The 22,970-nt window shown below is 37.3% G+C and overlaps 1 protein-coding gene across 2 annotated transcripts in view; it reads right to left on the bottom strand.

Annotated features, from left to right (window-relative positions):
- LOC117435138 (phosphatidylinositol 4-phosphate 3-kinase C2 domain-containing subunit alpha-like) overlaps positions 1-22,669 on the bottom strand; it is a 33,132-nt gene extending 10,463 nt beyond the window's left edge. Inside the window, exons 1-17 of one of the 2 annotated variants that reach the window (XM_034058124.3) lie at positions 22,548-22,669; positions 14,321-15,558; positions 11,837-11,937; positions 10,844-11,001; positions 8,055-8,175; positions 7,424-7,535; positions 7,051-7,130; positions 6,866-6,929; positions 6,103-6,249; positions 5,471-5,516; positions 5,034-5,262; positions 3,128-3,250; positions 2,691-2,858; positions 2,321-2,429; positions 1,918-2,060; positions 625-813; positions 54-147 (exon numbers count right to left, since the gene is read on the bottom strand). In XM_034058124.3, coding sequence (XP_033914015.1) covers positions 54-147; positions 625-813; positions 1,918-2,060; positions 2,321-2,429; positions 2,691-2,858; positions 3,128-3,250; positions 5,034-5,262; positions 5,471-5,516; positions 6,103-6,249; positions 6,866-6,929; positions 7,051-7,130; positions 7,424-7,535; positions 8,055-8,175; positions 10,844-11,001; positions 11,837-11,937; positions 14,321-15,466 — 3,030 coding nt within the window. In that variant the 5' untranslated portion in view covers positions 15,467-15,558; positions 22,548-22,669. The remainder of the gene's footprint in view (positions 1-53; positions 148-624; positions 814-1,917; positions 2,061-2,320; positions 2,430-2,690; positions 2,859-3,127; positions 3,251-5,033; positions 5,263-5,470; positions 5,517-6,102; positions 6,250-6,865; positions 6,930-7,050; positions 7,131-7,423; positions 7,536-8,054; positions 8,176-10,843; positions 11,002-11,836; positions 11,938-14,320; positions 15,559-22,547) is intronic. The other variant, XM_034058123.3, reaches the window with a different exon arrangement.
- Positions 22,670-22,970: the final 301 nt, after the last annotated feature.

Raw genomic sequence — 22,970 nt, 5'->3', positions numbered from 1 at the left:
ATATCCATCTATATAATTACTAGTATTCATTATTAAATGCGGGACTGTATTACCTGCACAAGCTGTGGAAGATAATCAGCCAGTTCATCATCACTTAAACGTTCAATCCAAGTCACAGCAACACTGCGCACTTCACAGTCTGCATATCTGAATGGAATGAAACATTTGTTATTATTACAGCATGCTGCTATATTATGATCTAACGCCATAACAGCTCTGTGCATATAATCCATGTCTCCCTTATATTTGAGGCCTGGGTTTTAATATATGAAATAAGTTTGATTGTCCTCTATTAACACTAGTCCAGAAAGCTACCACAGCACTTTTACGGTTGGCACTGGGCAAGAAAAAGGCTGGTTCATACTTCAGTCCTGTAACCACGGAGATGGTCATGTGATGCGACTAGCTAGAGTTGAAAAAAAAAAAAAAAAAAAGAAACATTCAACCATGGTGGCCAGTGCCCTTAAATCGCCATACAGTGGCACGACTTGAGTGACTAGAAAATCGCCCTCAGCAACGGTCACACAGTTAAAGTATGAACAAGCCTTCAGACAAGGCATGGAGACATACTGGCTTGACCTGCCTTCTGCCCCTGATTGGGGACTACACAACTGACCCACTTACCTGGAGTGGAGCAGCTCCAGGGCACAGACAGGTGACAGCGGAGGCCACTGGTTCAAGAGGGAGTGTATCTCAGGCAGACTGACCCAATCCCAGCTTGGAGCACTAGCCAGGACCATAGGAAGGCTGTTTTTATGCGATTGGCAGTAATGTCTTTTATCCCACAAAAATTCTTTATCCGCTTTGGAGAACCTGTTGGCAAATCAATCCCAAATTTCAGTTAAATATAATCAAAAACTTTCCTCCAGAGCTTGGATTTGCCAAGTTTCTGACATTTAGCCTAAAAAGATATCAAATTCCTCATTTTAAATAAAATGTGATCAACAGTACTGCAAGACTATAAATAGTGTTTATTATATTTGGCTAAGCTGCTAGAGTTTAGGAATATTGTATGCAGAGCAGCTTCCAATTCAAATTGTTCCTCTCATGTACATTCCCAAGATTTCTAATTAAAAAGAAAATCTGTACCATAGCTAACTTTTTTTTATATATATTATCACATTAACGTTTTTATTAATGAGCCTGGTAGCTCAGTGGAACACTTTTGGCATTTTCAGTTTTTAAATCAGGATGACTGTCTCCTCGGGATATTAATCCAGTGCCTAAGAAAGTCCAGGAATGGTTTACAAATGATCATAAAGCAATGACTGATGAATGTGGCATGCACTTGCTTAATGCATTCAGAATGAGGGCGCAGATCTTGATAGCTACACTGTTCTGTGATCAAAATCACACACACACTTGTTGCCACTTGATAAACTTGAATATTTCTGTGAAAAAGGGTATGAATGAGAATGAGAATGGATGGGGCCTTACTACCAAAAAATATATAGCTGTACCGACAGGCTTCTCAGAGAGATATAGAACAAATCTAACTCTACAGAATTCAATTCACAATATTTATATCTGCAAGGTCTGCTGTAGGGCCTTGCTGGTTTCATAATACAAACAATCATAAGTTTGGACCTTCCAAAAAGTAGATTAATTCTCCGATTCCTGGAGACCACTAAAGCAATGCCTTAGGACAGCTGACAAAATTATGCAGAATTAAAGGAAAGGCTTATAAATTAGTAGCAATAGTATTACCATAATCATTTTAAACAGTGGTTAATACATAATGTATAATATATACGGCATCTAATGAGCATAGTTAAAAAGGTATATTCTGTTGCAATATCCCATTATATTCTATAAAATTCAGAAAAATGTCAATATGCAAATGAAACAATAAAAAAAGTAAAAAATGTTGACGAATCAAGGGAGATACTCATATGTTTATGTCACACATACACATACCCTAACGTGGATTCTTTACTGAAAAGTGTCTGAAGCTGCTTTTGTGCATCTACATCCAGTGTTTCCAAGTTGTGCTGTGGTGGTCTGCCAGCAGGTTGAGGAGCGACAAACAGAATGTCAACAGCTGGGTTCGGAAAGTTAACCTGTAAGAAGCAGTGGTTTTATTTATCAATAAGAAGCACACACCCGAATGATCCATAGATAACAAGGCACCTTTCATTACATGTCTTGCAGTCATGTCTTCCTAATGAGAAAGCAGGTCAAGTTTAAACTCTCTAACTGAAGCGTGTTTGATACTCAACAGGCACGCCCCTGCTTCAAGCTCTGTTATAGCTCATAATTGAGAATACCGGATCCATGCACACTCACCGCAACTAAAGATTTTAGCTAACAGCATGATTACCTGCATGACTATTCTCTCCATCTGTTTTCCTTTTCTACTGACAGTACCGATTGGGGAGACGAGGAAACAGGTCCACAGACCAAGCAGCTTAGTCCCACGGGTTAGCACTCTGAAAAAAAAGGAAATTGTTTTATTAAGTGAGTGCGCGACTGCATTCGGTGAAAAAGGCAGAACCCATTTCATTACTCGGTGAAACTCAAACTTAACCAAAATCATCAACAATTGTATCTTTCGCTCCAATGCTAATTTCACAAACCGATTATGAAATTCTGAATATGTACGAACTCAAGTTATCCCCTGAGAAAGGTCATATTAATCACAACATACAATAAAAGGCTGGAATCCAGTAGAAACATTTTGGAATAGTTACCGTCTGAAGTCGAAAAGAGGCATGGAAACTTTGCCAAGAAGCTCGGGTCCGTTTCTTTGCTTGTTAGAATCTGGCGAGCTGCTGGCATTCTGATTTAATAGTCCATACAAAGTAAGACTGAGCATCGACTCTAAAGGTAACTGTGAAATTGGGATAGGGAAGCTTACCCTGAAATGTAAACAGAAATAGTCACATTAACAAATTCATAATAAAATGGTTATAACACAATGTAGACAAAATCAATAGACAGACATTTGAATTGTCATTTTCAAGTTAATTCCCCACATAGAAACAGACTACTTCCTGTTTGTTGACAAAAATACAGGCTACATCCTTATTTTTAAAAAAAAAAAGCATCAACAAGGAAATGTAAAAAATAAATGTCAATTTAACATGAGAAAGAGAGAAAGAATACAAACCCAATCACGCTCACTTACAGTTCATCCCATTTAATGTGAAAAAATAAGTTCTTGTATGTTCCCACTTTCTTAGACTGAACTGGTTTAAATAAGTTCTTTCCATTATGGGTCAGAGAATACAGCAGGTAGTACTTTTCAAAGCTGGAGGAAAACAAACCAAGAAAGGTCAGCAATAGTCTTTACCACACATCGGCATGCTTTAAATACACGCAACTGCACTTCTACTGCAGAGATTTGAAAATTGGAGGACACAGAAATTCTGGCAATATTTAACTGCATCATTCTGCTTCGAATTACTGAGCTTTAAACTACCAAGTGTTTCAGTTGTATTGAAATACACATTGCGTATGGAGTCATTTGAAACGTTAAAGAAAGTTGTGTGACTAGCTGAATTGTGGCATTGAAATAACTAGTTTTATCCAAGCACCTAAAGCATCATGTTTGCATTAGGTATAAAGAAAAAAAAACTTTACTCTTCTTATCTGCTGTAGGTTGCCAAAACTTGTCACAAGATACAGATAGACTATATTATTATTATTATTATTATTATTTATTTCTTAGCAGACGCCCTTATCCAGGGCGACTTACAATTGTTACAAGATATCACATTATACATTATTTCACATTATACAGATATCACATTATTTTACATACAATTACCCATTTATACAGTTGGGTTTTTACTGGAGCAATCTAAGTAAAAGTACCTTGCTCAAGGGTACAACAGCAGAATCCCCCACTGGGGATTGAACCCACGACCCTCCGGTCAAGAGTCCAGAGCCCTAACCACTACTCCACACTGCAGAGTTACAGTACATAGGGTGATCAATGTGCTAGCTCATAAAATATGGAAATATATTTAGGGCCAGTGTAACTATTTATATAATAATGAGGAAGCACTAAATTACGAGTAGGCCTCCCCTTGCTTAGAGTGCAATGCCACTCTAGGTTTAATCATTAGCATGTTAGGACCTGGTCCGAAGTTCTATTTAATCATTTGGATATTTGTTGCAACAACGACCTGGAATGTAAATACCAAGGTTGCCAGTCTAAAAACATACAAGCACCTCCACTACATCTCCAGAAAACTGACCATTATTAGAACTAGATTATATTTTCAAATAATTCCATGAAACATTAAACCAAGTAAACTGAAGTAGGTCATGCCAGCTATCTTTCCCAAAGCACAGTGCCAATGTTACAATGATGCAGTCTATGTGAGGTAATAACAGCAGATACCAGAATATACCACTTGTTTTAATAAGCATTGATACTACATTTAGAAAAAAATGTAAAAGTATGTTTCAAATGTGGACATAACACCACTAAAGAGTATTTTCAATTCTCCGATAACTTTAAGAGAGGGCTACAAAGTAGCATTGTTGGGGAGTCAGCAAACACCATCTTCATTCATTTTTAGAAACACTGCTGTAACATTTTCAAAATCTCACGCCAGAAAGCTCAGTAAAGCTTATAAATAGTGCAAGAAAATAGCTTATGGCTATCTAGATGGCAGATGGTTATTTATAACAAGTTCAAGTGAATTTTATCCTGGAGTCGGCCCAGCATTGGTATAAATCACCCTGAAGCTATTCCTCATGTAAGCTTGCATGTGTACAAGCAGACCATATTCTCTTCAGTATCTGAATCTACATCTTAGTCTTAAAAAAACAGGATGCAACAGAAGTTTTGATCACATGTGACTTCTTTTCAAACAGCGACTATACTGTCAGTAACACTCATTTGCTGCAGGCGGTGAACGTTAAAATCAACCAATCAAATTACAATGTTAAGGCCAACTTGCTGTTTGATTAGGCTTAGAAGGAAAAAAAAAAAAACAACATCCCAACATCTGTGTTCTAACTGACCTATGCATGCCAAGTTATCTGATCACTTTTTGCCTGCTGGACTGCAACACTCTCACCTGCTGATCCAACCTGGTGGAATGCCATGAGCTGCAAACAGTGTAAACTGGAGGTGCTCTGTGGCCTTGCAGGCTTCCTTTGTGCTCCTCCTCTCCTTGGGACCAGACGGAGCAGATTGAGGGCTGCTGCTGCTGCTGAAAGATCTCAAGTACAGCTGCAACAGGTCACACACAGCAGTCGTCAATCCATTCATGCTTTCCTCAACAGGGCTTAGAGGAGGAGAGGACCCTGAAAAAAAAGATCAGCTCAGTCCTGGTTTCCATGAACCATCAAGCTTCAAACAAGCCATATCTGAACTGTACCAGATCTGGAACTAAATATGGTAATACGGGTTCAAGTACGTTGAAACACAACTGGATAGTAACTTATAGCTTCCAGGAAACATGCTTTTGCAGGTTTTGTAATCCACATAAGAAAACAATCAATCCATACTCACCAACTGTAGCACTTTTGTTTGAGCCGTCAGCAGATTTTGATCCCAACTGTAAAAATGACAGAACTGTAAGGAGAATGCAAGAACATGCTGGCTTATGGATTAATAATCGCTCAGCTACGAGAAAGAGAAGCTAAATTATCATTTGAGAAAAAGATGCAATGATGCAATAATGTAATAATGTGCAAGTGTTTCAATGGCCTGAAAACTGGCAATAGGCTAACAAACATATAACCAGTATGAAACATATCCCTACACATGGTATGCACCACAAATATTCAATGTATTTATATTCACTGGGTCAATTTTAATTATCTGAAAAGTGGAACATCCTAATACCACTGCTCTATATTATTCCCACTGGTATTTCACCCCAGGGGTGATTTAATGACCACCCTTATAAATCGTACAATATGAATACACTGGTAAGTTGTTCCGTGATGTAGCAAGGTTATTAGAATTAGGGTGACAGTATTAACAACTTTGCATCCTTTAAACTGACCCACACATAAGCAATCAATAACACTGTTGACTATTTTGGCATGTAGTAACAGGCCAAAACCGGTTTGTGATGATCTCTGGCAGTACCCCTCTGCGACTGGCAATAGTGTTGAAGATGTACAACCCAGCTTTACCTCCATGGTTTTGCTTCTTGGAAGATTGACAGTCCTCTTGAGTTTCTTTACAGCTTCTGTAATGGCTTTGGTCTCAACCCCATCTAGTGCACTGCATATATTTTTGACAGCCTGGATTACATTCTCCACTGTTTTGTACTGGTTGTTCTAATGGAAGAAAAATAAACTCCACAATTAACAACAGATGACTTGCTGAGACCACTAAAATTGTTAAGATTAAAAAAATGTAGACAGCCAGTCTGTTTGTTATGTGCGGTCTCTGATAGTTCAGTGCTGTTACTGCTTAATATATACACAGGATAATCACAATTTGTTTATTTATTTAGCAGACGCCTTTATCCTAGGTGACTTACAGAGACTAGGGTGTGTGAACTATGCATCAGCTGCAGAGTCACTTACAATTACGTCTCACCCGAAAGACGGAGCACAAGGAGGTCAAGTGACTTGCTCAGGGTAACACAGTGAGTCAGTGGCTGAGCCGGGATTTGAACCAGGGACCTCCTGGTTACAAGCCCTTTTCTTTAACCACTGGACCACACAGCCTCCTATACACTGTGTTTTGGCATCAGCTTTTCTAATGCACTGAAAGCAAGGTTGTAGCGCTTTATCTTGTCAAAAAAAAATAATAATAATAATATTATTATTATTAATTGATTACAGAATTAAACTACAAACTATGTAATGTTGATGCTTTAGGGAGCAATTTTACATGCTTACAGAAACAGTGATAATATGCTGCTGAGAATCACAGCATGTACTGTACCTCATTCTCAAGGCACAGCTGGACTTGACTGTGGTAAGAATCCAGGTAATCATTAAGGCATTGTCTATTAAAAAACAACAGCATTGTCATTAATCAATTACTGTACATGAAACCAAAAGCAAATCTGCTATCCTTTTAAGATGTATAAGCACAACACGTATGCATATACATGTTCTTTACTGTACCTGTTAATGGTTTCTTTAAGAGGTTTTTCCACCTGGTACAGGTATTTTTCTAAATCAACAGGAGTGGTATCATCCTCCACCTGTTAATACAAATAGATCAATTATTGTTATTAAATAAATACATGAAATACATTGATCCATTTCATTTAACTTTTAAAAGCAGTTACAGACATCAAGGGTACAATTTAAATATCTGGACACATTAACATGTATGTATCTGGTGGTACATCCCTAATCTGCATCAGTAAGTTATTTCCTTACCAACTCATTTGAACAATCCTGCTTTTTACACAAGGTTGCAGTCTCAATTATCTAAATCAATAAGCTAGCTATATATATATTATAATGACACCAATAGTGCAGGTTTGCTTACCACACGTGCCAGATCTCTGCATATAGTGCTTTGAGACAAGAGCTGTAGCTTTATCTCAGTGTCCCATTTTCGACAGTTCTGAATGTATTCATGACTTCCCAGGCAATGTTTACTGGACAAGAACAGAAACAAAGTTACATAATGGATTAAAAAAATAATAATAATAAATTCAATTTTTTAATAAATGCAGGTAATGCAATAGGAATTTGCTGACTGCAGAACACAACAAATTAGTTTTAAAGATTACAACAACCCAGCTGCTCCACCTTCCAGTTTAACAGCCTCCTCTGCATCTGAAACATTTGTACAGATACTACATCTTGTTTTAGGAATCTCACACCAATGCGTCAAACAGCGAACCTTTTAATACATGTACTGTACATGACATGCACTGCACAAGCAATGCTACTATTTGTCCCATCATTTTAATAGGATTGACGTTTATCAGCTTTACTGAATTAACAAGGTGTGTTAGTGGGCAGTGGGTATGCAAGGTTTAGCATGATGGATTTCTATTTCCACTCAAAATCCAATAAAATTCGCCCTCTTTTCAGGAAGATAGCCAGCTCAGCTCATTCTTCTGTTCTGAACTTGTTGAACTAGGCAGTACATTGTTAATAATAGGCCTTACTTTTGCAATACTTCCTCTTGGCCGCAAACTTTCAGTATGTAGCTGCCAATGTCAACCTGGTTCAAGTCATCGTGAACCCAACACAAGGCCTGCATTATTAGCAGCTCCACGGGGGAACTCACTGAAACAAAAGCAGCAGAAAGAAACAGATAAGAAACAGGGAACAGCGAGCTGTAAATAGTAAATTATTTATTTCATTTCTCAGATTTCCATTTTGTATAACACATTCATCCAGAATGTTTAACATGATATGTTCTGATAATATTGCTGGGTGCAACCATAATGTCATACTGTTCAAATTCCACTGTGCTGATGTTTTGCATTACACCATTGATAATGTATGTAAGAAAGCTTAAAATCTAGATTGGCCCTGTGTTTACTTAATACATTCAATAAAAGAATAACCTTTCATATAAAATTATAGGCTGATCTTTTAACTATTGAATACCTTATAATATTATTATTACTAGGATTTCATAGTTTAACATAAATGGTTTACAGGACAAAAACAACATTATAGTTGAATATCTAAAGCGACTGTACACTGGCTATTTAGAAATGGTTAATGGTCTTTTTTTAACTGTAAAACTGCACCAGTTACTAGAGGACTCTATAAATACAGTCTGGTGTTTCAATGCAAATACAGAACTACCTTTAAACTTTGACTAAGCAGAATCCAAGGTTAAAATACCACTGATTTTTCAGCACCAAAAACCACATCTCAAACTAATAGTACCACCACAATTACAGTAGTATTGCCTTGCTTTTAAAGCCACAGTTTGTAGTTTGTTATGCATGTACAAGGTTTGCCCTCGTGACTGCTGTTTAAAACATAAATGTTAATATTTCACTACAGCATAAACTTTGTTCCTTTTAACTAAACTGACAATTAGATGGTAAGCATTTAAAGTAAATTGTAAACCTCAATGACTGTGCCGTGGACAGCATTACACAGTGCATGTGTGTAAATGTGAATTTATAAGATGTAAATGACTAATTCGACAAAGTTGGCTGGCCATGCTAACTGGAGAACTGGCATGTAAAGTAATGCTGCCATAGTTTTGCGAAGGCTCTAAAATATGTCTTCCTCTGTCTATTTGATTTATAATTTGAAAAGTGCACTTGCAGAGTAAGTAGAAACAATCCAAATGTCATAAATTCTGAGAGGTTTTCAAAATACACCGTACTTAAAGCAAAAACAGCTCCCTTGTATGTGAAAATGTACTGTTGTGTTGCTTTATATATTTATATATTCTATATTTTTTAAATGATCTGACTTGAAGCTTGCATTATTACAATGTCTGTACTCGGTATTTTAATTATGAGTGTTTCATTAAGGTAGCACTTCCACTCCTGCTCTTTGTTCCAACCGTGTTCTAAATTGTGTAATTGAATTAATTAAATCTGCATCCAGTCCCTGAAGTAGTTAATTATATCATTGTACCTGTTAAACCTGGAGTGGAATGGCCCTCCAGGACTGACTGGACACACCTGCTTTAAAGTATTAAATTCCCAATTAAATATGTATGAGTAAATGTATATCTAAGGCAGGTAACAGGTGTTTATTTCAAGGGAACTTACACCTTTAAAGTGGTGCACTCTTTATGGCTTGGCATGACAGTGATGAAAGGGATTCACCAACTGAAACTGTTGCACAGTTGGATATCTGAAACAAAGGCTGGGTTGATGTCAAGCCAGCACTAATCTCAAGCTTTGAAATGAACTATGATGAGATTTCCAAGGGCTCAAACAAAACAGAAAAAAAGATAAGCAGTAAAAGAAGCCAGTCACTGTCAGCCACTGTAGTGTACACCACAAAGAAACAGCTGAAGGCTGCTGGACAAAATAATGTGGTTACGAGAGAATACATGCATGACTGCCACGGTAATATTTCTACTCAAATTAAAACAAAATAGCTGCAGAACCACTTCAACTACAGATAAAAAAACAAACAAAAAAAAACAAAAAACCACACAAACTATTTGGCTACTCTGAAACATCAGTCTTGCAACATATAGTTTGAAATAAATTGCACTTTTTAGTGTTTCTCCATTACCATTTTCTAAAATACGCAAAACGAATTCCTTATAGCGATCTAGTTTCTATACAACAGCTAGTTCATGCACTGCCTGCATTGACCAACCCACACACAATTCAAAAAGAAAAATAATAGACTTGTATGTCAAAAACAACATACCAGTAAAAGAATCACACATACCAGTGTACCAATGCCAGATGCAAATGAAATGATTGCTCTGTAGGGTCTATGCAGCAAGATGCACGACTGGTTTACCCTGTGGTTTTCTTGTTTTCCTTTGAGTTTATCATTTTGATGGGAATGTATGACACAAACAGAATGAAAGTGAGGGTAGGAAGAAAAGATTCTTGCCATGGCCGATCATAACATGTTTGAAATGTATTTAAAACACTGCCAAAAACTTCAAGTGGGCTGATGCAGTAACAGTTTGACTGTTTAAGTGGATGGCTCCTTTCTGTCGGGTATTGCTCACATATGCTTGCTGTGTAATCTATTTGGAAGACAAAAAGAAATCAAACCTTTCCTGCATACTGAGTCAGAGCCTTGTTTCCTAGAATAAATTGCGATTACAAAACTAAATTTGTAATGTGGGCAAGGAAATTGTTTTCTTTATTGGAAATGACCAGTCTAGGTTTTAAATTTCCTGCAATTTTAGCTCAGTACAGTGGGAGTGACCCCTTTGAAATGAAACACTTCTTGTTATCAGTCAGTTTGGATAAGAAATGCATCAACTTATTAACTGAAGACCTACCATCACAAGTAAATGTGACTGGCTGTTGAGAACCTTCTATCTCTATTGAAACCTTGATGCTGGCATTTTCTCCATTCATGTCTCTCTGAAGCATGACAGGACTTAGAACATAACCAGGATTGGTGGAAAGATCGTCGTGTGGGAATTTCAACCTTAATCTAAAAATAAAGAGGCAAACAAAGCATGATCACATTACGAGTAACAAAATAAATGATTCATTGACTGGAGACACAATGAATAGTAAATAAAGAAGAAGACAAAGCTACTCTCAAAGATATGCAGGTGCTCTTTCACACATTTTCCTTTTTTTTTTCTTTTTTTTTTTTAAGTATAACATTAATAAAAATTAAAATAAAAACGTAAAACTACTACTGTAAAAACCACACGCTGTTAGGACATATTTGTAAGTGCTGGCCCTCTGGCAGGGGCAAAGAACAGGCAGTTCTAAAAGGTCATAATAATGCTGAACACCAGTTCTGTTATTCTACTTTAGTTATAAAGTAGAATAACAGCTTGGAGGAAAGTCAAGACTCTAGATCAGCAGGTAGCGTCCTATAACTTTACTGCATTTTATGTCCACAGAACACAAAAAACATTTTCAGAAATCACAATATGGGACACTTGTAGTAGATTTTTTCCCCCAAGATTTAGTTTTTGCATTACAGTAGGGAAATAAAAATGTCTTACAGCTATCTAAAACTAAACCGCAGTTCCTTAATTCAACAAAAGGTACACCCTCAAAATGAACAGAGGCCATTTTAAATGAGCCTCACTTATAGGGAAGGGGCAGAACTCTCCCTCAGAAAACTGTAACTCTCCCTCAGAAAACATTTGTGAACAATGAAAGAAAACAGGGAAGTGCTAATATTTACTTGTTTTACCTCCAAAGCATAACCAAAAACTCTTTGTCTAACTTGTTTTTGGTCTCCTTAGTTACTGTAACTGGCCCTTCAATAATTCAACAAAGTGACCTCTTAAAATGGATTCATTTACTTGACGATTTCTTCACAGAAAGCCTCCACCTCTTCATTCTGTGCTTCCAGTTCTTGCAGAACATCGCATGCTGTGGGTGAACTTCTGGTCCCTTTGTCAGTCTGCAAAGAGGCAGAAACATTATTCAGTGCTGGTTAGGAAATATGAGGCAATTAACTTTAACTGTTTTTTTGTTGTTGTTTTTTTACGTACTGGGCAGTATGTTGCACGGAATAATTAAGTCTTTAATCCAGCACAAGCCTAGAACTGGTGTTTCACATTTATATTAAAGTTATTGCAACAACCACTGGAATGGATTTATTTTCAGCTCCAAAGGATCTCAAAGTGTTTGAGTATTTTTACAAATGAAAGAAAATAAATGATACTGAAACTGAAACTCAAACATCACTTTTACTGCTTAATTTGGCTGTTGTTTTCATAAAACAAAACATTTAAAGTAAAATACCAGTACCACATGACATTATTCAATCACTGTACAGGTCTTGACAGAGGAACACCAGCTCAATGTTTAAAACTAGTACATCTACCCTCACACAAAATAAGTGTGCACACGAAGATAGCATTTCTTAAGCAGGTGCTGTTACTGTAATGCAAATAGAAATCAGAACTAGGTGCTGTTTTCTGAGCAGCCATGTTGTGCTGTGTAGTTGACGACAGTCATGCCAATCTCCATTTTGTATTTATTTGCTCAACAGTATTGGACCACTTCATCTCACTGGGGAGATGAGGGAAGGACATACCACCATGCCAAATGGGGTTATAGCCTAATACAGCAAATCATTTTGATAGAAAATGATGTATCCCTAATTCAAACGAAAAAAGCAAACTAATACAGGACATTTCTAATTTGAAATTACTTTATAGCAACATAACACTACAGTGCCTGCAGCACTATGGAAAACATTTCAAGGGCTTTTACTATCAGGAGATCTCGCACATTTATACATTGTTGTTTTAAGAAGATAAATTATAACAAACATAAAGGGTAATTTTGCTTCTTGACAAATACAGTACTAGGCTAACTGATAAAAATGTCCTTGGGACAAGTCATGAAATCCATGAGGGAAACTATTTTAATTGTGTTCAGAGTAAATGAAATACTGCAATCATGCAAACTGAGAAACAGTGTCATCGCTTTAAATGGCTTGTAGCAGTAGCCATTGCTGCTAAATGTGTATTAACGATTCTGTTTCTCACAGCTACAGCCGCAGCGGCCAGCACAGAATGATATCATGTCAATAAATAAAAGCTGCTATCTAGGCAGATTGCTGGGGATCCGATACAGTAAGAAGCTCTTCAACACTTTCTGGCAATACATTAACCTTTTCTTCTCCTATAACATACAGGAGAGTACCTGGTACTCTAAATTGTCAAATTGGTCAATAGAAAATTCTGCGCTATAAAACCATTACTGTTTGTAGTTTTCACTCAGGTGTTGTAAGATTAGCATGCCAGTGAAGACAAGATCCCAATGTTTATTCCCCAATAGATTCTATTTCCCACTGCATAGGTTATGAAAGCTATGCTCAACATTGGGCTGCAGCAGAAAGGGTCAGATGCTTGCCCTACTAAACACTTCAGGATTCTTTGGTATAAATCAGCTCATTAAACTTAAGGCTGCATTATGTAAATAGAGCCTTAATTCACTACCACCACCTACCCAAAAGCAAACAAAAGCTCTGTTCGGTTGATATGAAAGAATGACCAACACAGTGCAACAGGAAATTAACTTGATAGGAAAAAAACACACACCCTTGCTGAATGATGTTCTCATCCATACAATGAAAGATCCAAGTCAGGAAATACTGTTTCTGTCAGGGTCAGATATGTAATGCAGTTGCTGAAAAGTACACTGTAGGAGTTACAAATAGGGAATTTAACCTGGGATGATAGGGATTATACTGTAAACCGGTACTGCCGATAAGTGTCCACTGCTCAGAAAGCATCTCTGCCTAGCTTCTGTTCATGATCTACGGTTATTTCTGCAATAAACCACCACAAAACTATTGTTGTTCATATAAGCAGAAAACAGAGTGAAGGATTAAAATACAATGTATGCTTCAGACTATATAATATATATAGGGCTTGTGATTTTGGGTGTTTTACCCCGACTTTAACAATGTAATTGATACCTGTTAAGCCATTCCTGTATCTCAAACACAAGTGAGAAACGTGTTAATAGTAAAATTGATTTATCAATTTAATTATTAAAGGAGAGTATAAAAGGTTGGGGTAAAACACAGAAAATCAGAAGCCCTATAAATAAAATATATATTTAAGCAGGAAACAAATGTCGAGATTTTTCAATGAGATTCAAGTCCAGCAGTTGGCTATGTTTTAAGTCATCTTATTTAGAAGCTACAGTATAGACTGGAATCCAAAATTTCATTATAACAAAACAAAAATCAATAAGATCTTAAAACGTGAATATAAATGAGATTTAAAGAGTAGAAGTGATAATCACATTCAATCTCTTCACTGTACCTCAGTGGTTTGGCCAGGAGTCTTGGGAGGCTGAGCACTTGTAGGCCGAATATTTAAAGACTGGCTCCTTGTGACTGAAGTTCCAGCAGGTGATTTCCCATTGGGATGAAAGGAGGCTGACCGGCCACACTTTCCAGGAGGAAGACTGATTTCTGGAGTACTCTCATCCTGCAGCACAGCATCCCAAGGGTCCCCTGCAATGCTGGACTCCTCCTTCACAGCTCCCTCTGTGTGTTGTGCAATCTCTGCACTGTCTAATCTTGGCTTACTGAGGGGATCAAGATCGAGCCACTCAAATTTACTCATGTTCGTGTTTTCCGAAGTCTGGAGCTTTGGGATCATAGCCTTGGTGATGGCAGATTCCAAGTCGGTGCTTGTCGATTTCCCGTTTTTTAAGTATTCCGAAGTGCTGGCTATTTTGTCAAACAATTTTGCCATTTCAGGCGTAACAGGTTGCTGGTACACTGGCATGACTGCTGTTGAGTGTAACGGAGCGGGCGGCTGGAGTGGGAATGGCATGTACTGGGGCTGCGCAGGCAGATAAACTGGTTCTGGAGCTCTGTAAGAAGGCATTCTCGGATTAAACCCATTCTGAAAAGGGCAGGCTTGCTTAGGAAAGGCTGCTGCAGGGTAGAGTGACGTCTGGATGACTGGCCCTGGCACTGCTGAGTTCGCAGACCCTGTCAATCCAGGGTTCCACTGCCCTCCATGGAACGGAGTCTGGCTGTACAACTGACCTGAAAATGAAGAACTTAAAACAGGGGTTCCTGGTAAAGTTGCAGGCCTGGGTGCTTTATTATTAGCCCCAAAGTTGTCATCCAACAACAGTTTCTCCAGTTCAGCATTCGTGAGCTTTTCAACGTCAATGTCTTTGAATGCATCCCTCTCGGCTCTTTTCCTGGCGTCGGACTCTGGAAAGACAATGAGGTCCCTTTCTGGTCTGCTGGAGGACAGGGCTCTCTGGTTCGCACCGTTACAGGACATTGTTTCCAGGTTAAAGGTTGTTTTCTTTTCCCTCTGTAGCTTTGCTAAAGCTTCAGCCTCCATCTGCAGAGCTTCCTCCTTCCCAACATCTTGTGCCCCGCTTGTTCCCAGAGCAGGAGAGACATTCTGTTTGAATCCATTGCTGCTGGATATTTGGGCCATTGTGTCAACTAGCAGATGCCATTGATAAGATCCAACTTGATTTTCTAAAAATGTTGCAGCTGATGGTCTCTCAAAAGAAGCACTGTAGATTTCTGAAATGGAAAACAAAACAAGTTAACTGGATTTTCATGGTAAGAGCTGCGTGAAGCATCCAACTCATGCATAAGTAAAAGGTGTGTTATTCCTCTACTCGGCCAAGCCTAGTGTACATTCTAAACAATGCTCCTTCAATTAAGGATTCAATTAAGCCAAATACACAGAATTACTGCAGAGTCATTTGGTCTTATTTGTGTAACCCACTATTTCACCACGTACTTCAGCATTCATACAGAAGAGAAATGACATCAACTAACATGATTCAACCACACAGTTTTAAATCGTCTTAAGACAGTTTTTGTTCTCCATAAACAGATTCTTGCTTGTACAGTACGCTTTATTGACGTTGTGTGAAAAGAAGGAATTTTACACCCACACAAAACTAATACGTAGAAAAGGAAGTATCTTTTGTGCTGCTAATATCCTAACCTTTAGTATGCTGGGAGGTTCAATGCATTGACAATGGGATTAGAAGTCATTCCTCTGTGTAGCGGACTGGGATTATCTATTATTATTATTTATTATTATTATTATTATTATTATTATTATTTATTTCTTAGCAGACGCCCTTATCCAGGGCGACTTACAATTGTTACAAGATATCACATTATTTTTTTTACATACAATTACCCATTTATACAGTTGGGTTTTTACTGGAGCAATCTAGGTAAAGTACCTTGCTCAAGGGTACAGCAGCAGTGTCCCCACCTGGGATTTAACCCAAGACCCTTTGGTCAAGAGTCCAGAGCCCTAACCACTACTTCACACTGCTGCCCCAATATTGCCTAACTCTATCAGGCAAAGTACAAGATTGACAAAGAACATTGTCTCAGAAGGTTATGCCTTAGCAAGGGGAACTTAAAGCAGAGTCATTTCTTGTCAACATGACCACTGTGAATTAAGTTTATACTACGCATACTTATTTTTCATATTTCAATGGCAAGCTTGTACAGTAGCAGTGATGTCACAATAATGTCTTTGTCAAGCTTTGACTTTAGAGCTCCCCACAAAAGCAGTGTTCACTACTGTATGGTTACATGCAGAAAAATGATCGTTCTCTGTGTGTATCTCTTCATCCCTCCGAGTTTATGTCTTCCCTCGCACTCTTCCTTATTATTTATTATCGAGCTGTGAAATAAGAAACCTCTGTACAGTATGCTGTTAGTCCTGGTCACAAAAAAGCGCAAATCATTTGGAACTGCATCCTGTTTCTTTGCAAGGATTTATTTACACTCTCTAATAAAATCTTACTGTATTCTAGGATTTTTCTGTTCTATTTTAACCACAAAACCACTGACAACAATGTAGTTTGCTGTTCAACCTTTACACAGAGATGCACAGATGAACATTTCAAAAGTCTGCTTGCAATGTTTCAAGGTTATTATAAAGGAAGTCTACAATTGAAGTTGTTATTTATTTTTGGCTTTTCTCCACATTCCTCACATACCAGACTGACAAATCTATTTTCTTTTCTTTTCACAGCAACATTACAGATCCGAAGCAAAACTCGTTCATAGCATAAAGCTAATAAACACGAAGTTTGAACAACATCTAATGCTAACAAATCAGTACAATCTAAATATATACCTATCAAGTATCCACAGTGAAACCCTCACAGTAATTCAACTCATCAGAAATAAAAAGGTGCATCTGATCTAAACAAACATAAATAAGACAAAAAAAGGCCTACTGTATGTTTTAAAAGCACATAGGTTCAGTTCAATAGAAAGCTGGCAGCAAAAATAATTAAAAACTTCTTGCTTGTGAAATATCGATGGAACTTACAATAACCATCCTATGTGGAAGACTATATCAAGGATATTTACCCTCTTTGCTAAACTACTGTACAGTTTAGCAAAGAGGGTAAACTGTCTACTGTACAGTTTTTTAAATGCTCCTGTACCTGAACCTGAAGTAAGCATGATTTTTGCTTTTATTTCAACATAAACTAAGTACACATGAGAATAAAATGGAAATCCCCATCCCCCACATCCTTTTGGAAACTGAAAGTTGTTCTTCAATGGCCAGTTTTGTTGAAACATTTTTTTGAGATGGAACTTCAGGACTGTTTGGAATGTAGAACCCCAAGCAACTGAAGGCTTTGACATTCCACTATCCATGGTTCTCTTTCCCTTTAATTACTATTTATTGTAAACAACACAGACATACTGAACGCTGGGAACAAACAGGAAGTGTTAACGGCAGACCACCACACCACTTGTTTCGTTTTGGTGGAGTGAATCAAGTATTGTGCTTAACAGGGTATCCAGTGGCTCTTTTTGTGTGTCATGAATCCCACTCGACCAACAGGAGCAGCTGCATTGCCCTTTGGGAGGAAAAATCAGATGAAGCTTGATATTGTGACCTTTTAACTATGCTGATTACACCTGCTTCCATACGGATTGTCTGAACCGCACAGTCCTGCAAGCCAGTCAAACTTTTAGTTATTAAACCTGTGCTCTGTACCCTTCAAATGACTAGCACTTAAGTTCTTATCAGTTCACTTGCAAAAAATATCCTTTGCCTATTCAGCTCTGGTATTTGAAATGCTCTAGACATCCAATCAAATGGCTTACTTGTAATAACAACTCTCAAAACAGCATTATCAAGATTAAGGAACTAGTATTGTTAACACCTAGTGGCAGGGTTAGAAACAAAAAATTATGGTACTAGTCCTAACACTAGTACCTTTTGAAACTTCCTAGCCCTTATGTAAACTTACTAGTCCTTATGTGAAGTTCCTGAGTTGGAATCAATAACAGCTGTTGGGGTCCCTAAAATATTAGGCTTCAATTTTATTTTCCAAAAAAATAAATGTAGATTTTTTTTTTTTATTGTAGTAAAAAAAACAAACAGATACATTAACATTAACGCTCATTCCCAGATACATAGATTGGGTTTCTGCATCTGCCTTCCCCACATTACGAACCCCACTAAAGTCTGTGTGGACAACACCGTGGACAGCTTACTTCACATAGCATGTCACTGCCTCAGTAATGGAACTATCTGTAGAACCGTCCAAGCGTCCATAAAAATCGACAAATGTTTAGCCGCTGCCATTCTGGTTAACTGGGCTTGGTGCTGGGTCCTTGCAATAGCGTGTATACACTCCTGTGCCTGTTTACAATTTCTATAGGTTTTCCCTACATTTAATCCTTTTGCCTCCAAGTCACACATCCATTCAAAATCAGAACACGGTCGTGCATGCTTTGCAAGGGCGCGAGTTGTTCTAAAAAGCACTTTTAGCTTTAAAATCACAGAGGTTTTTATGGCGTGTTATAATTGTTACGCTTTTGATGTGCCTTGTTTGGCAGGCTTTGCCTTCATCAGTTTCACAAAGTTATAATGATTACTTGATTTTTCATGCACTTTAAAACAGACTATCTTAAGGCAGACGACCCAGTCCAAATGTGCTACTCTGGCTTTTGTCATACTGGACACACACCTTGCAGTACATCTTATTTTCTGAAGGCGTAGACTTACCGCAGCCAGTCAAATTGTGAAAGCCTGGTCACTTGAAAAATGTGCTGTCTCTCTTCTCTGTCATATTCCTTGTTTGCGAATCATCGTCTTTTTTAAATTTTTAAAATAGATTTTTAAATCTATATAGTTTTAAATACTTTAATATTTTACAATGATTAAAGATTGACCTACCAAATAATTGTGTTGTGTTCAAGCAACTGGGCTTTTTCAAAACTACACTTGAAAAATGAAACAAATTGTGAGGAAATGGCCGTTTTTACTGTTTTGATGTCTAAAAAGCAAATTTTGTTTATACAGAAAATTCACAGTTAAACCACGGCGATGAATAAATGAATAGTGTAAGTAATCACACAGACAAAATGCAATGAAACACTGACACATTCGGGCAAGCGGTAGTTTCTAACCCTGCCTAGTGGACTGTGGGGCTGAATTAAATATGTTCCATATACTATCAATAAAAAAAATGCTATATGCATGCTTTTCACCGGTTACTCTTAATACTTTATTGGGCTTCTGTAAAGACTTTGACAGAACTCCAGCCACTATCCATCCAGAAAAGATGCTTTGGGGATAATTATCATTCACAAAAGAAAACTTTTTTGCCAACATACAGCAATACTGTCTATGACCAGAATATAAAACACAACAAATTCCCTACAAAGGAAACAAAACTGTCGGCATACCGAACTTGGCTTGACACTGTAGGAATATTCGACAGAAAACATCCAACATTTAATATTAGTAATAATAGCCCACACTTAGAATAGCAGCATTGTATCAAAAAAGTACCAGAATTCAAAATCATGCATCATTTCTAATAAAACAACAACAAAGTTTAAAACTTTTTCAGTTTACCTCATCAGAGGCACCAACTATTTAAAAAGGCTCTTTAAAGTAGTATACTACTAAAACATACCAGGAGCACTGTAACAGCAAGAGAGATGTATACAAATTGTTCTCACTATTTAAACAGAAGAAAACAATACAACAGATCAAAGTACAATTATGTTTTTGTACAAATGCATAACTACAGCAGGACATGTTAAAGGGTTTTACAATCTAATTCAAAGATTGTAAGGCTGCATGTTACATTTTAGTACTGCAAAATGTTTGGGAGTGTGCTTCCCACTTCATCTTTTAAAATGAGGTTTTATATTCTAGTTCTCTAAAAAGAGATGGTGAGAAATGATAATAAAAGCTATTCAATATATTCTCTTATAAATACAATATATTCTCTAGGAACACAACTCACATGTGTTATATTTTGCAGATCTCAAGTTCTTTCTTGTCTCAAAACTACACTTGCACAAACTGCCCAAACCTGTTAAATACCCCAAGATTCAAATAGGGAGCTAATAATTGAGTGCAGCTTTACACACCAGGAGAGACAGGCTCCAATTTATTTCAGCGTCTGGTTTGCCTCTTCGATTAGTCCATGCAGCTGGAGCACCATGTCTATTCAGAGCTGAAATGCAATGTGTGGACAATATTCCCTTCATAATGCATGGGAAGTTTTAAGTTCCTATTCAAGGTAAGCATTTGGTTAGGAGTGTTTCCTAATGAAATACAGCACTCCTAATGTGTCTAAGGAAAGACCTTTGAACTCAGAAGCTGAACTGCTCACTTCGGCATGTAAACAGAGTAGCAGCAACTCATTTAGGCTATTCTCAGTAGGTTACAATTGAGGTGAGTTGACAAAGTGGAGGTGAGAGACTTGCTTGGAATTCAGTGAGTGGACAACAAAAGAAAAAATAAAATATCAACTATCCAAGTCAACCACATGGATACTGAACTGACAAATGAGGAATTTACAAAACCATTAATTCTGGCCCTGGACACATTTTAAGGTGTGTGGATGAAGAAAAAAAAAGTGCCAGTCTCCTTAGATTTGAAGAATAATGCTTAACTACATTAAGAAGACACATGAATCTGTTAATAATTAATCAGAGACCCTGGAACACTACATATTTATGGAATTATATAGAGTCAGGAGGCTTATTGCACTGGTTCAAAGCTTTAAACCCAGAGATCTCTGAACATTAACTACATAGATGCTGAGGGTTTCTATCGAGATTACATAGTAGCAGGTGGCTTAATCATTAATGATGATGGGGTTAGTTGTGAACCACAGGGAAATCTTTCAGGTTTAGTCTTCATGGACCAAATTCACCTAAACCTGCTATTCCAGGGATTTAGGAGGAGCCTATACTTCTACAAACCAACAACAAAGCATGGAGGCAATTACTGAATAGCTTGAACCTCAGGGCATGCTATTATATAAGTGAACACTATTGTATGCTTGTTCTCCAATGACTTTCCTAACCCTTCTATTCTGATGTATTACTCATTAGTACCTACTGTATGTTGATGTGTAAAGATCCGTTTAGTCTTACCAATATCACACTGCCCATTATTGATTTTTGTTGTTCGTTTTATAATTCAATCCTAAAGATTACTTTCGATCACAACTGTGTACTTTTTTTTTTTTTTAACAGCGCATACATTAAGAGATCGTTTCTGTGGCGAATGTGTAACGTGTATTATATATATATATATATATATATATATATATATATATATATATACACACACACACACACACACACACACACACACACACACACACACACACACACGTACGTTACACATATAATTTCATATCAATAGACTGTATTGCATCAAAAATGATTGTTATCTTGTTTTTAGAGAACATAGGCTTATATGTTTACTCAATACCAGTATACTGTGCAAAAGCAAACCCCATTACTACCAGTATATATTCTGTAACGGCTCCATCCAATTCGACATCGTATAGCAGTATATTATTATTCAGCCTAGGCATATTCTTTCAGTCACAATCAAAATCTACCATTCAGTGCACTGAGATACATATTAGTGTTTTGATAGATGACAGATTTTAGCTAAATACATTTATTTATTTATTTTTACGTTTTTAGTTGTCTAAACCCCACCGGCTCTGTCTAGTATGCGCCATACAAACTGTAGTCTACGTACTATGAAATCCACCATAATATTAGTAATGTAGAATAATGTACGGAATGGAGAAACTCCTTATTGTTGTCCGATCCAGAGAACGACGACAAACAAGAACAAATTTAAGCCCTAGACGAATCCTTCTTTATCCAACAGTCTGTATTTCTACAGTGAGATACAACTGTAACAATTTCCTGTAGCATACACATTTTTTAATTTTATGACGGTGTTGGGGCAGAAATAAACTTATTCTAACTGTAACTTATTCGCGAGTTAATTTACTTAAAAGACACCGACAACGCTTAACTTTATTCCTCACTGTGATTGAATAATTTAAAAAAAACATCAACATAGTCAGAAACCTGCCAACAAAGTGCAGGAGACAAAAAAAACGGCCTTTTTATTTGCAAAGCACGTCCCGGCTAACTCATTCACAATCACCGATCGCATAAAAAACTTAACTTTTCCAATTGAATATTTTACACACAAAAAAGTACAAATTTCCTACCTTTCAGACTCGTAGACGTGTGTAGCCATTTTCCTGCTCCTGAAAGTATCCATACACAGACGTGACGTCAGTTCCTGTCAGCGAGCCTCTTACGAACCAGTGAGCTGGGTATGGTGTAACAGTGACACTATCAGATTGCTCAGAAGAAATGCAGTATACTGCGTTTTATCACTGATCTGTAGACCTTGCAGAAAAGATGCGCAAACATGCTATTTTGTGTATCGTATGAGCCTTAACAATCTCAAAGATTCAAGCAACTAGATTTTTTTACACACTATCCTGGCTGCCCATTGTGGCCCTGCACCCTTGGCAGTGTTTTGACAGCCCCATATTACTGCAAATTAGTGGAAAAATCTTAAAAGTCTTAAAATATTGCTATTATTACCTTTAATAGCAATAGCATACATGTAATTGGCAATGTAA

The sequence above is a fragment of the Acipenser ruthenus genome, chromosome 28 (genome assembly GCF_902713425.1).
Source record: "Acipenser ruthenus chromosome 28, fAciRut3.2 maternal haplotype, whole genome shotgun sequence".
Taxonomy (NCBI): domain Eukaryota; kingdom Metazoa; phylum Chordata; class Actinopteri; order Acipenseriformes; family Acipenseridae; genus Acipenser; species Acipenser ruthenus.
The sequence above is the reverse complement of the archived record's forward strand: the minus strand, read 5'-3'. Positions and strand labels throughout refer to the sequence as shown.